Source organism: Bactrocera tryoni, chromosome 4, assembly GCF_016617805.1.
Source record: "Bactrocera tryoni isolate S06 chromosome 4, CSIRO_BtryS06_freeze2, whole genome shotgun sequence".
Taxonomy (NCBI): domain Eukaryota; kingdom Metazoa; phylum Arthropoda; class Insecta; order Diptera; family Tephritidae; genus Bactrocera; species Bactrocera tryoni.
Genome location: NC_052502.1, coordinates 42,936,928 through 42,954,862, shown reverse-complemented (window position 1 = coordinate 42,954,862; position 17,935 = coordinate 42,936,928). Strand labels below are relative to the sequence as shown.

At 36.8% G+C, this 17,935-nt stretch overlaps 1 protein-coding gene across 1 annotated transcript in view; it reads left to right on the top strand.

Annotated features, from left to right (window-relative positions):
• Window positions 1–17,935, top strand: part of LOC120774828 (sex peptide receptor) — a 61,749-nt gene that overhangs the window by 18,710 nt on the left and 25,104 nt on the right. Inside the window, exon 2 of the mRNA XM_040104639.1 lies at window positions 15,630–16,395. Coding sequence (XP_039960573.1) covers window positions 15,876–16,395 — 520 coding nt within the window. The 5' untranslated portion in view covers window positions 15,630–15,875. The remainder of the gene's footprint in view (window positions 1–15,629; window positions 16,396–17,935) is intronic.

Sequence of the window (17,935 nt, the reverse complement as noted above, 5' to 3'; positions counted from 1 at the left end):
CTGTCTGTCCGTCCGTCCGTCTGTCCGTCCGTCTGTCCGTCCGTGCAAGCTGTAACTTGAGTAAAATTGAGATATCATCATATATATATCTTGGCTCCATAAGAAGGTTAAGTTCGAAGATGGGCAAAATCGGCCCACTGCCACGCCCACAAAATGGGGGAAACCGAAAACCTATAAAGTGCCATAACTAAGCCATAAATAAAGAGATTAAAGTGAAATTTGGCACAAAGGATCGCATTAGGGAGGGGCATATTTGGACGTAATTTTTTGGAAAAGTGGGCGTGGCCCCGCCCCCTACTAAGTTTTTTGTACCTACCGCGGAAACTACTATAGCTATGTCAACCAAACTCTACAGAGTCATTTTCTTCAGGCATCCATATACAGTTCAAAAATGGAAGAAATCGGATAATAACCACGCCCACCTCCCATACAAAGGTTATGTTGAAAATCACTAAAAGTACGTTAACCGGCTAACAAAAAACGTCAGAAACACTAAATTTTGCGGAAGAAATGGCAGAAGGAAGTTGCACCCAGACTTTTTTTAAAAATTGAAAATGGGCGTGGCCTCGCTTACTTATGGACCAAAAACCATATCTCAGGAACTACTAGACCGATTTCAATGAAAGTCGGTATATAATGTTTTCTTAACACCCTGATGACATGTACGAAATATGGGTGAAATCGGTTCATAACCACGCCTTCTTCCAATATAACGCTATTTTGAATTCCATCTGATGCCTCCTCTGTATAATATATGCATTAGGAACCAATGATGACAGCGGAATAAAACTTTACAAAAATACGGTATTTGAAACATTTGTAAATGACGTATAATGAAATCTCGATTATCACTTTATCATGCGAGAGTATAAAATGTTCGGTGACACCCGAACTTAGCCCTTCCTTACTTGTTTAGATTTAGATTTAGCCGTGTCCCTCTGTCTATCTGCACATACGTAAACTAGTCCCTCAGTTTGTGAGATACCGATCCAAGAAGCTGCTCATTTTACAGAACCGGCGAGTACCGAGTACCAAAATTTCTAGATTGTGTTTTCGGGACTAACAACACTAGAGTGTTTTATCACACTAAGCAGTGGTGCAAAAAGAAGCATATAAATGTCGTGCTTGCGAAGTTTAGTGAAAAGCATGGCTTATCGAAATCCTTAGCCGAGGGCAAAGTAGGCGCGTCAAAACAGAAATACAAGCGCGTTAACTGAGATAAGCGATAAGCACCAAAAGCGGGACGCCAGCAGAATGTGTGCGGCAAAGGTAGACTAAGCAAATGAAAACACGTAGCACCCACTCGTATGTGGGAGCCGTAGTTAGACGAGGCCACTTGAGAAATGTGGCAAAGCATGCGAAACGAAAAGGGCGAAGTGTGTGTGAGTGCTTTTCTTTTGCTTTTTGCTCAAAGCAATTGATGAGTTTATGAGCTTGCTTTGCTAACTGTTTTAATGCATGCATACATGTATCTATATACATACATATTTGTATAGATAAGCGCCTCGCATGTATGGTTGTCGCTGGGGAAATTGTGAATTTTCAAAACAGCGTGAAATATTCGGAATTACGCTTGTTGTTTTCGACTTTGTTAGGCATGACTATAGAATTTCATGTAGTGGGCCTTGGAAAAGTTTCACCAATCTTGATTAGAATGAAGTCTTTGTGTTGCGTACACAAGCAATTCAAGGTTACAGCAGCACAAACACATACACAAACGCTGATATTTGTGTAACGCAGTGCATGTGAGCATATTTGTCTTGCTGTGCGGTTTTGAATTATGGCCAAAGTTGGCGGAAATACAATGCCACATAATAAATAGGCCAAAGTCAATTTTTGTTTACGGCACAATTTGAAGAAATTTATTTGCTCTCTAGCTTTCCAAAGTAAATTGAAACAATTTAACGCTACATGCTTGGCTGCAATCAAGCGCTCGACTTATTTGCTTTGCCAAAATACTACCGAGCATTTGATTCATTGCTCCGATGGCTGATGCTGTTATTTGCACATCATTACAAGGTATTTTAATGGAGTGTTCGGTTGAATTACATGACTTTTTCCGAAATCAATCATTGTGGAGCTTGGGTGGCCACATGCAATGCGAAAGTTTAAGCAGTGTTGGGCCTGCTTAAAAAGATGGCGCTACATGGCTACCATATAAGTCGTGGAAAAGCAATAAAAATATGTAAAAATGTCCCTTCTCACAGAAGAATTGCCAACCTATTAAAAATTTAATGAAATATAATTTCAAGGACAAACAAATCTTTAAAATGAAACGAGGTTTTGTGAAAGTCTTGGAAATGTTTGCAGGAATAAGTACAGAGAAATTACTATCATTCCAGCACAAGAAAATGCATCAAACTACTTGGCTGTCTACGTATCGAAAAGTTCTAAATCAGATCGATCACGTTGTGATAGAAGACTGCCTACACTTCAGTGACGTGCGTACGGTCCGAGGACTTAACATCGTCTTGGACCTTTATCTTGTTATAGCAAAGGTAAGCCTCTGTACAGCAAAGCACGAGCGTCAACAACCACAGGTAAGCTACGACGTCGAAAAGCTACTATCTCAACCAACAATGAAATGGTTTTCAAGTCGATCTGCACTCCTACTACTAGTCTCTAAGAGTGCACTCTGAGAGTGCTCATCAACAACTCGGTATAAGGGAACTGTAAAATGGCATTTTAAGCTCCTTACGTACCACTCGAAGCGTTCTTTGGTTAACATTATAACTTAAGAACGTTCATTGGACTGAAAGAGCTAATTTAGTGACTGATGTACAAAGTATACTGAAGTTATGATGGGCACAACACCTCTCCAGCCTGCTAAACGGCAGTGAAAGTGTAACATCTGAAGATGGCGAACCCGGTTCCCCGAAGGATGCCACGATGACGTTCGAATAAATGTGCCATTGTCTGACTATAATAAGATTCGAATAGCAAGTACCCGCCTGTGGAACAACAAAGCGACGTGGCCAATGGATTTCCGGACGAGCCATTCAAATACGGTGGCGAAGAAGTGACAAGGTGCATGCATAAGCTCTTTTGTAAGATATGGTCTGTTAAAGGCATTCAAAACTGTGCGCCAATTACAGTAGTATAAACCTTCTTAATATCGCATATAGGTTCTTATCGAGCATAGTGTGTGAGGCTCACCGTTAACAAATTGATTGGACCATGCGCCAAATCTTGAAAAAGACCCGTGAAAGAAGATGGACTCACGCCACCTCTTCGTCGATTTGAAATCCACCTTCGATAGCACGAAAAGGAACTGCATATATATGCAGCTATGTCTGAGCTTGGTTTCCCCGCAAAAACCAATACGGCTGTGAAAACTGTTTCTTTGAAAGACCAAAAGCATTGCTAAGATCTGAAAAAAACACTCTGAGCCACTGGATTCTAAAAGAGTTCTCAGACAAGGCGACTACCTATCGTGCTTGTTAACAGTCCGTCGAAAATTTTAATCCAGAAAAACATGAAAAATAAATTATTAATGAAATAAGAAAAAATGTTAACTTTGGTTGCAGTAAAACTATTATATCCTATATATGTACTTCCAAGTACAAAAGACTCCTTAAAAAAGTATTATTCTGATCGTTCAGCTTCTATTCCAGCTATATGCTGTGGTGATACGATATCGGCGGCTCCGGCAAATGAGCATGCTTTATCGGGAGAAAAGTACGTGTGCAAAATTTCAGATCGGTATCTCAAAAGGTGTGTTACTAGTTCGCGTATAAAGAGACAGGCATATAGAGCTACGGACATGGCTAACATTTTTAAGAAAGATTTTTGAGAAGTATTTCCTAATTCTTTATTAGATATAACCTGACATCAAGCTAGCAAAATTTGAGGAGGAGCTAGTCAATAAGTTGAAAATATTAAATAGGTATAAAAAATTCAAAATGGTGCTTGGAGAAGCTTTTCAATGGATCCAGCACTTTACGCGTCGCTCTTAACTTATTTTAATCCAATTATATTATTCCTTTCATCGTGATGGAAATATTGCCACTTGTGACATTCATTATTAAATTTAGTATTCAAAACACTCTCGAGTAAGTTTAAGTTCTATGCACGTAGTTAATTTTATATAAGTATAACATAACTATTATACATACATATATTATATTTTGCGCTGCGCGATATATGAACTGAAATATTAGCACTGAGGAAAAATTTGAGAATATTGCTTCCCTGGTGTGAAGTGAAGTTTCGCATTGATTTTCTCAACTTAGGAAGATAATTATTAAATTCTGAATAGCATGCATATATGTACATATATTCTATATAAGTTTGCTTTTGTGGTATATTAATTGCTCATAGAGGCTTGTTGGTGACGCCATTTATACTAATTTGGTCACCTAGTTTTTAAATATTCATTTAAGTTTTATCATGTAACTCCTTCTGTTAAACTTGAGTATTAGCAATTTATTGAGTATGCCATTATAACAGTATCAAACCTTATGAATTACGCTATCTTTCTGTAGTAACAATAATCGAACACTTTTTACCAAGGCAACTTTGGCAAGTGCTGATGGATGAAAGTACTTACAAATATCGTCAAACTTATTTACCAATTAAGCAAAATTTATGCTCAAGTGAAACTCAGGTATGACAACGCATTAACATAAACAACGCAATTAACTTGTTAAAATGCTAGAAATTTGCAAATTTTTCTGCAGATGCCACCATAATTACAGTCAACTTGTCACAGAGTTTTTGGTGTAATTCAAGTATTTTCATATAGAAATCTTTTTCCGCCGAAAGAAAGCAAGCGAACTTGAATAAAATACTCGTGAAGTTGCTAGTTGGCTTTTAATGCGAATTCTTATTTTAATTTCCGCCGAATCGCGCCGTAGTTTCACTTTGCTTGCAAATCTTGTAACAAGTGCGGCATTTGGTGCGGCGCGGCGTATACGCAACAAACAAACAGTGCAATTTGCCACAATCGAAAGACAAATGGAAGACAACAGTAAACAGTCTGCTTCTACATGAAAAATGGAATATCATTTCCCACACACACGCACTCTTCTATGTATATAGCCGCCAGCAGTTGGCAGTATCTCTCAATGACGCGTTTTACTTGCATGTTATTTGTGTTGATTTCCCTTTGGTGGTGTGTTTTTAGCTGGAATTCAGTTTCATTATTGAGTCAATGATTTAAATTATATCCGGCGTCTGATTTACAAGTTGTTTACGAGCTCTGCACTCAGCTAGCGTGAAGCCACTTATATATATAAAATATAGTATACGCGTCTTTGCACAGCGCCAGCAAAGTCTCTTCCTTTGATAGTTAGCCTTGGGCTTGCAAAGCGACCGCAGCTAAAGTTTTCCAGCTCTTGCTTGCCGATCAAGGATAATGGTTTTGTTTACAGGCATTGTTACGCCCGTCGCAGCGATTATGATGATATGCTCTATTTTCTCCATTGGCGGGTGCCTTCAGCTCATCAAACACAGCTGCTTTTCGACTCCATTGTAGTCGATTCATTTCTGCGGCATGTAACTACAGCGATGGCGGTTTCTGATGGCTGCGGTTGATTATTCGAAAGTGTGCGGTTGAGTGCTACCGTGTACTGTTGGCCTGCCATGTGACGACGATTGTTGCTTGCATACAATCTTCATTGGTTAAGTAGTTCAACTTGTCTTTTATTTCGATTGCTATTATGCACTGTATCAATGGCTTCTGTCGCTTTTGTATTGTGAAAATGTTTCTTTAAGCGCTGCGTCTTTAGAGTGAGTTTAACTTAACAAAAAATTATTTTTCTAAAGCTTCTAAATGAAGGCCAACCAAATTTGCATTAAGAATTTTGAAACTTTGTAATGGAAAAACTAATTTCGGCCACATAGAATAACGGAATAAAATGTGGGACATATCCAATACATAAGATGTAAGAGGTTTAGCTAAGATTATAGAAAATTTTCTGCTTGAATAGTGTTAAACAATGTCTTAAGAACTTCCAGAAATACATTAAAAATAAAGTCAGTTCATTTACTTACAAACGAAGTTTAGGTTTTTGATATTATTGAAAAATACCACAATCAAACAATAAAGTTTCTTCACTCCACACATTTTCCATAATTTTTTTTTTATTTGTTTTAAACTTTTCTGGACGTTTTATTTTTTACTTATGTCCATATAATGCCAGCAGATCTTAATTTTATTTTATTTTATTGAGAACTGCACTGTTTCCTGACCACGTTAGAAATTTCATAAAAAACTTTTTGGTTTTTAACTCGTAAGTGTTTGTAATGAATTATTGAAAATTCTATTTCAATATTACATTGTTATGTTTAGTTACGGTTTTGGCTCCATGGCAATGGACTAAATTATCCTAAAAATAAACTTTTTGAATGTGTTCGAATAGCTGTTCAATAGGTGGTAATACAGCTACTTTCAAACTTCCAGTGTATTTTTCGGCATTCACAGATCCTTTGAGAGTAACGAGCTGTCCAACACCAAACTTGGTTATAGCTCCCCACACCATCAAAAAGGGCGAATGCTTTAGGTGTGTAAAACACAGCTTTCCGAAACAGGCTCCTCTTTTTTACGACGCACTGTGGCATTTCCGGGTCCAAGCAAATCAAATGTGGTTTCGTGGGAAAAAATAACATTTCGCCAGTCTGATACAGTTGCAGTTGATTTTGCGCACTCTAACCGCTGTTTCTTCATTCGCGTAATGAGAAGTGGTTTTTTGGCTGGACGTCGCGCTCGCAATCCAAGATTATTCAGGTCATTTTGTATATATCGTCTAATTATTTTTTTTCTCAGTACTTTCGTAAAATATTGAAATGCTTGTTTCAGCATGTTGAAAGCGATCAGTAAAGCACATCCATGTAATTTGTCGTTCATGACGAGATTTTACTTTTTTCGGATGCCACTGCCCTTTGTTCTAGTTAAAGAATTAAAATTCAAATAATTTTTAATAATACTGCTGACACACACTTTCGATTACGAGTGTTTTTTTCTTTAAGTGTAATTACTTCAGACATATTCATCAGGAGTTACATGTGTTTCCTTGGGTAAAAAAACAGCCTTTTTCCAACAATTTTTTTTTCATATAAAAAATTTAATATTTTATTAGAATTTTTATTGTTACAAACACAAACTATTAACAAAGAAATTCTGAAATTTTGGAAAAAATATTTTAAACTCAGCTATTGCGACGCCATTTCCTGACCCTTCGGTAGAAGATGCGCCGCGTTTGGCCGGTTATTCCATACAAGATCATCTAAAGTGAGAAAAATACGTGTTTAGTTAAAAAAAAAACCGAAAATTGGATTTGCAAAAAAATGAAAGTCTCAGTGAACATTTTTTTCAAATAGTTATAATCGAAAAGTAAATCCTTCGTCCAAGTCTTTAAGAATTGTAGCTAAAAGATCTGTGTAAAATTTCATGAATAGTTCTCGAGAAATCTCGCCAACCGACTTCAAAAACACAGTGCCGAAATAACGCGTTTAAAGATTTGAGGGAAAATAACAATGAGATCTTTGAAAACTTAGAACAAAGTTCTAGAGGTGTTGTAGAAGAAAATAATAAAATAATTAATAAGAAAATAAAAAAAATCGATTTTTTTGAAATGAGTACATTAAGCGAATTTAGCTGAACAAACTAAATTTTGTACCAATCGATGCTTGCTATATTTTCTGTGTGATGTATAAAAAATGTGCTTAGCATTAAAATCATTATAATATTCTGAAAGAATGGTGAAGATGGGGTTAAATAACCTAACTCCATGTTCTGTATTGATTAACATAAATAATAATTAATACATACGTACAGAACCTTATACAGAAGCAGACCGATATCATTCGCTTATAAATAAAAGAAATAAAAATGGAAGGATGGAAAATGCTCGCTAAATTCACAGCTTGACCTGGACATAACTTCTAGTCAATGCTATATGTATTCAAATTAAATATAATATTTTGCTGATTTTCGTTGAAATACTCGTACCTGTTGGTAATCACTTGGAAGGTAGAAGATTAGGAATTAGTAATGCATTATTTTCACTGTTTCTGTTGTTTGCTTCTCCTCTTGCTTTCTGAGACATCAACGCTCTCTCTTTATTCTTGGTGACACTTTTATATTTTGAGCTATATTTGCTTAGCGCATCATTCAAAGACGACTGTAGGAATATTTATATATTAAAATATGTGACATTTTACTTTTATCAAATGGCAAAATTTCAGCGAATATCACGCTGAATGTGTACTTTCGGCTCGAAGTATTTTCATTATTGCACGTGGTATGATTTGTTAACTTTGAAATTGTAGTTGACAGCATGAAGTTGCCGTCTCAGCTAACTTAATTTGACATGTGAGTAAGCTAACTTGGTCAATGTGTTGTTGATTGCGTTGGCTTTGCTAAGGTAAACAATAATCCATGTTCGGATAAAAATGTCAAGTCATAACGGTTTCATAAAATGCGAAGTTTGTTTATCTAAAATTGGTAAATGGCGCGTCGGCGAAGTGAATGTTGTATTCTTTCAGTTATGAATCTACAAACCTTCTACTCGAATCTATTGTTTGTTTTCGAGTTAGAAAATAATGAGAATTCAGTTTTTCCATTTTATGACAATACTAATAATTTGCCTAGGAGTCTTCATATACACATAAATGCAAGGTACAAGAAATCTTTTGAAAAAATAGTTAATTATAAGGCTCTTTTGCATATACCATAGATATTTTTAAGCTTTGTAATTAAAATCTTATAAAGATTTTCTGCAAAAAAATTGTTTTAGGTAAGCCGAAAGTATACTTTTAGTTTTAACACTTAATATCTGCTTAATTTGTTTGATATTGCAGTGCCAATAGTTTGTGGTTTTGATTAAATCTATTTTTTTTTGTTGCTGTAAAGTATCAACTTTGTTAGTTCGGCAATTTACGCAACTATTATTTACAAATTTGTGGCTTTACTTCATTAAAAACTTGCTGCTCTTTCAACGTAATTGATTTTTAATTGCATCACTCTTTTAATTTTTTTGTTTATATTGAATATATATTTAAATTGCACTCTTTTTTACATAACAAAGCTGTCATTTCAACAATTAGTTGGCGTATGTGAGATATTGAGTTGAAGTTGACATTTGCATAACAGAACAAATTAATGAATTAAGAGACTACGGTTATTTTCTGCAATACCACAAACAACAAATTCGTTTTTGGGTGGGCGTGTAATATACATACAGATACTATTATATAATCAGAAACATTGTAGGTCGAGTAGTACCAATCTATAGGATCTATGTTGGGTTCGATGTTATTTATTCAAGAAGTGCGCTGAGGTAAGACTTATAATTTTTAGTTCTCGAGGAAACAACCAGCACAAACAATTTATCTGATATATCTAGGTTGTAAAAAAAGTCTTGCGGTATTTTCGCTAGTTGGCGCTGAAAGCGCGTAGTTCTAGTTTTATTCGTCGCATCGGGTCATGCTATACCTTTTTGGAAAGCTCATTTCACGCGCTAACACGTGTTTGATTGACTGTCGTTTCTTTTAAGTCGTTCGTAAGTTATAGCGTCGCAAACATGGTGCAAAATAAAGAGAAAATACGGCATATTTTACAGTACTACTACGATAAAGGCAAAAATGCATCTCAAGCCGCCAATAAAATTTGTGCAGTTTATGGACCTGATACAGTTTCCATTTCCACCGCACAATGATGGTTTCAACGTTTTCGTTCTGGTGTAGAGGTGGTCGAAGATGCGCCACGCTCCGGAAGGCCTGTCGTCGAGAATTGCGATAAAATCGCTGAATTGGTCGAAAGAGACCGGCATAGTAGCAGCCGTAGCATCGGTCAAGAGCTGGGTATGAGTCATCAAAAATTCATTTCAATTTCAATAAAAAAAAATTCAATAAAAATACCGCAAACCTTTTTTGACAAGCTATTATGTAGGGCAACTCACTCAAAAATAAAAGCAGATAAGAAAAAACGATAACTTCGGCTGCATTGAAGCTAATATACCCTTCACAGGTGCATTTCTTTTAATTCTTTTCGAAGATAATGTTATTACCTTAGGCAGTAATCCATGTCAAATTTTGATACCATGTCAAATGCGAAAGTTTTCCATACAATCCCTTGATTCCGATCGTTCGGTTTGTATGGCAGCTATATGTTACAGTGGTCCGATATCGGCAGTTCCGACAAATGAGCAGCTTCTTGAAGAGAAAATGACGTTTACAAAATTTCAAAACGATATCTTAAAAACTGAGGGACTATTTCTTATAGTATATACAGACAAACGGACAGACGGACATGGCTAAATCGACTCAGCTCGACATACTGATCATTTATATATATACTTTATAGGGTCTCCGACGCTTCCTTCTAGATGTTACAAACCTCGTGACAAACTTAATATACCCTGTTCAGGGTATACAAATATTTGAAATCCATTATAACATATACATACTAACCACAAAACTAACTATGGGTTCTTGTTTGTAAAATATGTATATAACTTACATACCACTTCTTCAAACGACAGTTTTTTAGGGAACAAATTTTGTATTTTCGTTAACGGTGTTACAGCAGTGTTTTGATAAATGTTTTTTACACGAACACAAGTATTTGAGTGGCACTAAACATTTAGTGAAGGTCGAAGTCATTGAAAGCGTGCTTTATGCGCGTCGTCCGTGCACCTCTTAAAACGACGGGAACATCGAAAAATTAAAAGTAACAGTGCCTCTAAAACATCGTGTTGGCAGCATAGAGATAGCAGATGATTTCAACATTTCTTATGGATCGACTCAACACATTGTGGTTAATGTTTTAGGTATGAAGAGTATCTATACTGGGCTCGTAACGAAAAGCCTCTAAATTTTGCAAAGCGCCGTCGGGCAGATTTTTGCATTTTCATTAGACGCAACATTACTGGGTTTATGAATATGATGTCTTAACATTGCAAGAATCTAGAGAATAGTGCTCCAAAAGTAAGCCGAAACCGAAAAAACACATCAAAATCGCTAAAAAATTCATGTGATGCTCATCTTGTTGTGATTGTCGTGGTGTGGTTCAAAATGACCCCGTTTCACAGGATCAAACGGGCAATAAGGAATTGAACATGACCATTTTGCGGCATCCAAGCAGAGTAATTCGTCGTAAATGACCGGTTTTGTGGCTAGAAATTTTATGACGCGTCATCACATTCTAGCGTGATCGACACTGACTTTATGACCAAAGAAGAGATTTGGCTGCCTGTCACTTTCTTCTGTTTCTGAAGTCAGCACTTCATTAAATGTAAAACGTGGTATTGAATTGAATAAAAAAAACTAAGAAAAAAATCATATAAAAACAGCTTTTAAAGTTCTATAATTTTTAATTAAACTTTGAAATGGGTTTGGGTGGGGTTTTTGCAATTATAGAGATATTTAATTTCAAATACTGTTCTTCTCATTTTTATTTGAAAATAGCACTCCTTTCATTTAGTAATAATATTTTAAATTGTTATGGCAAAGCACCTGTCAGTTTAATTCATATATTCATAGATATGTAAACATATTTGTGTGTAGTAGATATGGTGGTTCATATATTGGTATGTATGTACAAACATGCATGTTGTGCTCTGACAGCGAGGAAATTAGTAATTATAAGCACGAAATTGGAAAATACTGCAACGCAATCAGACTGCCAATATGGGCTACCTGTCAAATGTCAAACCTTCTACCTCGCGCATTACATGAAGTGCGCTACCGAGATGTTACGAATCGAGTTACAAAATGAAATTTTGAGTGAATTAGTATTCAATTGAAATGTGGTTGATGCTAATGGTTTGGGAATTGCTGATTATGAAATTCTTGATGCTTTACCGGGAATTAATTATAGATACAATGTATTTCAAAAATATCAGGTGTGGCAGATAGAGATCTGTGTTAACGTTTAATTTCTTTCTATACACCATAACACATCTATGATTTTCATAATAGCAACCGACCAGTGAAATCAATGGCATGTGCTTGTGAAGTATTTTTGAAAGTGGTGTCTTCAAAATTTCAATATGTTTAGAAGTATTAAATATCAGATAAAAAGTATTTAAGTACATACAAATATATTTAAAAATGTAGCCTAGACCTTATCTTAACCTTTTAAAAATGATAAAAATAACAAATAAAAATCTATAAGCTATTCCTAAAACTTGGATATGAAAACGAGGTAATGTCTTCCAGGCGGCTCCTTATTCCCGTGCTTTTCTTGGTCTCACAAAAATTTATCATTTCTTCTTATATTCGCTTACTTCAGCGGATATACGGCCTACCTCTTTTAGCACCGATTCTGGCATCAAATATATTTTCTCCGGAGCGTCAGCATTTATTCCCTCAACATGAAGTGGCTGCTTGTCCATCATTTGTCTGAATATGAAAGTCATTGTCAACACGAACTCTTCTCTCGGGAAATAGTGGATTTACATTGTGACATCGTCCATGCTTCTTTGCATGCAAAAGCGCTAGTACCAGATGTAGGATGTTAGTTTAGTTTGTCGAGAGGGGCTCTAATTATTTGATAAGCCTTCTAGGTTAACATCATTAGTGCTGCTGAAGATGGTGCTAAGTTAAAACAAGTCTTGACAGCTTCGAAAATGATGTTCGCAGCTCAAACTGCTTTTACTTTTCCTCTCATTAACCGCTTCACTGATTTTAGCCGATTCCTTCCCGATAGCAGCAAAAGCTTCAGAGGCAGCCTGCTTCCATGTCAAATTGTGTCTATGTCATCGGCAGAGGCAAATAACTGCACGAAAAGGTAAAAAATCGTTGTCTTCCATGATGAAGTTGAGTATGTCACAAGAAAAGGGATCGCCTTGTTCGAAACCTTGTCTGTTAGCAAAAGGTTTGTAGAGGTGCGCTTCTAGCTTGATGGCGCTGGGGATGTTGCTCCATGGCAGTCTGCAAAGGCGTTTACATAACAGATATATCAAGCTGGAATAATGCGGTATATTGAAATCGACCTTGTAATTGACAGTGAAGATATCGTCACATACGCCTTCGCTATCGGTTCTGAACCAACTTCTTTTACTATTTAGATAAATTGAAACCGTTCATCAAAATCGGCGTAACGTGAAATTGGCCCTTTCAGTATTTTTGATATTATGTAGGAGTTTAAGTAGACTTTCACATAGTTATTTAGGTTTTAAGTAGCATTCTGGGTGGATCAATTATCATTGAGTTTCATAATTGGCATGCTTAGCTATTTTGGTATTGCTTGCGATAAATAATTGCTTCAAGTTTGGAGCAACTTGGGTAGGAATAACTCAATATGTCTTTACTAACTTACATATATCGCTCCAAAATCGCCTCTAGTGCAGCGGTTGGGAATGCGCTCATAGCACCAGCCCTAGATATTTTATTTCATCACAACCATCCACTTAATTGAGCGTTCGGACCCTCCGTCTTTCGAAAGGAATGAGGGCTGTTTTTGAAGGATTTATATTAAGTCCGACGTTTACATACCATCTGTTTGCTAGGATGAATCCTGTTTGGATGATGTCACGTAAAGGACTTTCGAGTTTTCTTTGTGCTAGAGTGACACTGGAAGTTAGCAAATCCAAAGTTCATGTTAGCAAATGCAGAAGCTCATGTATGTACAACTAGACTCCACAGCAATCCTTCACCTCTAGGGCATTCCTTTGCGGTTCCTAGTTGGATATAACAAGTACCTATATTAGTTTTAGCAAATCTCGTTCCGAGAACCGCATCCACCCTCCTCATAACTGTACTAACTTGCCTCATTAACTTAAGTCGGCTATTGTGTTTTTATATTGTTGCAACATGTTGCTACAGACTATATGTAATAGTGTTATTCACCTAACGGTTGATCAGGGTGACGAGACGAGTTCAAATTTGTTTGAATGTTTGCCTGTCCGTCCATCCATCCGTTCGTACAAGCTGTAACTTGAGTAAAAATTGAGATATCGTAATAAATATACTATATACGTTCCTTGGCAAAAAGTAAGGACGCGTTCGTAGAGTCGCGTAATCAGACAACTGCCACGCCCACAAAACACAATTAAGCGAAAACCTATAAAGTGCCATAACTAAGCACCAAATTAAGCTAAAGAACTGTATTAACTGTAGTAAGAAACTGCGAGCTAACAAATTTGAAAAGTGGGCTTGACCACACCTCTAAGAGGTTTAATGGGTTGAATTGGGTCGGGATGTATTAACTGATGAACTCTCATACTTTTATATCTAATAAAACGTTTTTTGAATTTCCGGGTGACTTGAAACCGCATATATCGGTCAATATGTGACTTATCTCTATGAAAACGAGAGAGTGTGTTTAACTGATAACAGTGAATCTTTGTGCCTAAAATGTATACAATTGGGCGAAAACTTGCCCTAGCCCCCATGTAACAAACAAATAACATCCGGGTAACTCCATATGATTGGCGATGGAAGGTCTCTAGTGAATCTCAGGGAACATTTTCTTAGTATGTGGCATATTAATAGTATGTAGTATTGACAAAACTTGGTGAAAACGGACCGAAACTACCCCCAATTCCCATATATTATATGTATATGTACAAGGTCTGCCGCAAAAAAAACAGAACTTTTTAAATATAACTGTTTCTGGTGGCGCCACCTATTGGTGGGTATATGAAATAAAAAGTTTGATCTCTTGTTGACATTTCGTAAACATTTTAAGACAATTGGATAACTACAATCGATGCTATCGGTCAAAAAGTGACAGCAGCTTTTGGTCATCGGTCGTAAAATGCAAAGAGCAAATATTAAATATTGTTTTAAACTTGGGAAAACGTTTACTGAAACATTTCAAGTGATGAAAAAAGTTTATGGTGATCAGTGCCTATTCCGTAGTATTATGCATGACTGGTTTAAGCGATTCCAAGAAGATCGTGAGTTCTGTGACGATCAGAAGTCGGTCGTCTTTAGAAGTCAAAAATAAAGACAATGCTGATTTGTTTTTACGATTCCGAGGCTATTGTACACCGAGAGTTCGTCCCACCTGGCCAAACGATTAATGCTGTGTTTTATCTTGGTGTTATGAAGCGTCATTTGTCACGCATTCGTCGTGCTCGACCACAATACCGTGAGGCAGGGTACTGGCGCCTGTTGCACGGTAATGCGCCGTGTCATCGGTCGACGCTTGTCACTGATTTTTTGACAAAAAACTCCATATTAACCATTAATCACTCAAACTACTCACCTGATCTGGCACCCTGTGATTTTTACCTATTTCGAAAACTTCATTTGCCCATGAAAGAACACTGGTTTCAGGACATTTCAGCTATCCAAAAGGCGACGACCGATATTCTCAAGAGCATTCCGAAAAATGACCTTAAACACTCATTTGAAATTGTAATTGACCGGGCTAAACGCTGTATCGAAGCACAAGGAAACTAATTTAAATAAAAAAATATAACTTTTGAAAAATATTAATTTTTCGTTGTTTTTTTTAACAGTCCTGTTTCTTTTGCGACAGACCTTGTATAATAATTTTCATTTTTCTGATACACCTGGACCGCATATGTCGGTCAGTGTATGAGTTATTCATAAAATTACTTGAACCCCGATATATTTAGATGTTTGCCAGTTTCTATGTAAATAAAACTGTTGAATACTTAAATTTATTACTAAAAAGCTTAATTTAATACTTTCTTATTTTTTATTTCTTTCAGACGGTTTCAAAAGCATCTCTAACTTTGGCAAATGAAATTCTAATGGATTTACTAAGAGAAGAGAGAGTAAAAGTAATTTACCAAGAGCAATAGCACTGCAGAATTCCAAAACTCTAAGGCTAAAATGGTCGAAGTAATGAATACTGAGATCCAAAGCGCTACGAAATAAGCAGACAATTGAAGTTAAGAATTATTAAACTTTAACATATTTGACCATAACAAAGTTATCAAAGGAGAACACAGTGCATGGTCGAGTTAGAAAGAAATATGAATGCACAGCAAAACCAGAAATACAACACTAAATCTGCAAGCCTTGTCACAGAAACTATAGCCGCCGTTATGGCACCCATTTTGGACACGAGCAATGCGTCGTATGTGGCAACAACTTACAACGTGGATGCCGCAGCAACAACAGCGATAGCGCTACCCTATTGGAGTAGCGATGGCGGCGAGGAGGGCGGTGGTAGTAGTAGCTATAGTGGACTTAGTGCGACAGCGGGCAGCACTCACGCCTATAATGACACACAGGCGGCAGATTGCAATTCGAGCGTTTATTATGATTATCCGCCACCATGTCTGTCCTTTGACGAGCCGGCGAATGTATCATATTGGAATGTAACCTGCGATAATCCGTTGGAATATGGACTACCTTTGTATGGCTATTGCATGCCCTTTCTACTGGTCATAACAGTGGCGGCAAATTCGTTGATTGTGCTGGTGCTAAGTAAGAAACACTTGGCCACACCCACAAATTTAGTTTTGAGGGGTAAGTGTTATGATCTTTTGTGTATATTTTTGAGAAAGGGTAATATTTTCAGCTGTTGTCAAAACTTTATTTTAAACAAGAAGGGTGAAATCCTTTATATTAGGTATATGGAGGCTTAGGCCAGGTCTAGAGTAGGAGCAGAATCATAAAGGCCTAAACTGCAGCTTCGAATTTTGGTAAACTCACACTAACAACAGGATTACAAAAGCTCATATCTGAACTGTATGTAATTATACACTGAACAGGGTATATCAAGCCTGCGGCGAAGTTTGTAGAACAGAAGGAAACGTTGGAGACCCCATAAAATATATTAATATCTTTGATCAGCATGAAAAGCTGACACGTTTTAGCCATATCCCTCTGTCTCTCCGTCCGTCCTACAGTTTTTGAGAAATCGGTCTACAATTTTTCACACGTCTTTTTCACCCTACTCATTCACACGTAACCTTTTATCCGATATTAGTCTTAATCTCATGGCATCAACCTTGATTATCTACCAGTCAAAAGCTCGAACTAAGACTCTTAATAATTTGTTTTCTCTGTTTTTTTTAGTTCCACAGCAAGATACGTAATAACTTCTTCTCATTAAACACATGCACATACATTAATCATCACTAAGCACACGAGCGCACATAGGTGCTCGTATTTGTTGGAATAAGTTTTGAACCCCAACCTTCCCTACATCAATGCTTGTTGCGTTTCTTCTTTCTGATTAGATGAGTACAAGAGTAGAAGGCGTGAATGCAATCGCTTAAATGCACACATGACACGCTTACAGCAGCACACAAACATACATAAGTCGGATATATCCGGTTTGCATGCTCTTAATGCGCAGTGATTTCAGTGTCAGATCCTTGATGTAAACACACGAGAAATCGATGACAACATTAATTTCCATATTAAGTATACGCCTCGGCGGCTCAAGGCGTGGGTGTGCAGACGCCGGCCAGAGGAGGTGCTCGTATGCGTCGTAGCATGCAAACAGTAAACACATTTCTAAGTGACAACACACTGCCCTCCAACGCACAGTGAAAAATGCAAACAGACATTAAAATGAAATCGATATTATTAGCATTTCAGGCAGCAGAAGGCTTTTCTTTCTGCGCTTCTTCCTTGCTCTCAGCCGACAACGATGTTTGGGTCGCGCTAATTTCAGCACTTCAGAGCGTTGTTTGTTTTTACTGTGTAATAAGGATTTTATGTTTGAGTACTTCTCTTTGTCTTTGCATACAGGATCGATTTTAAATAGAACACTAATTACATTTTCAAAATGAAATATCAATGGAAAAATGATAAGCCGCAATAGAGCCCACGTTGGGCATTTAAGCCAAGTAGTCCCTCTTCAACATAACAATTTATTGGTCATTTAAAATATATTTTGTAGCTATCTTGGGATTAATAAATCGCTACTTGAGCGGACTTTGGTGGGTGGGTATAAAAATATGTACTATTATGTAGTAATTCCATGTAAATATAAAGGCAAAGCTGTTTAATATGTGAGGATAATAACAAGATGCCACCTTAGGAGAAAATAATGATT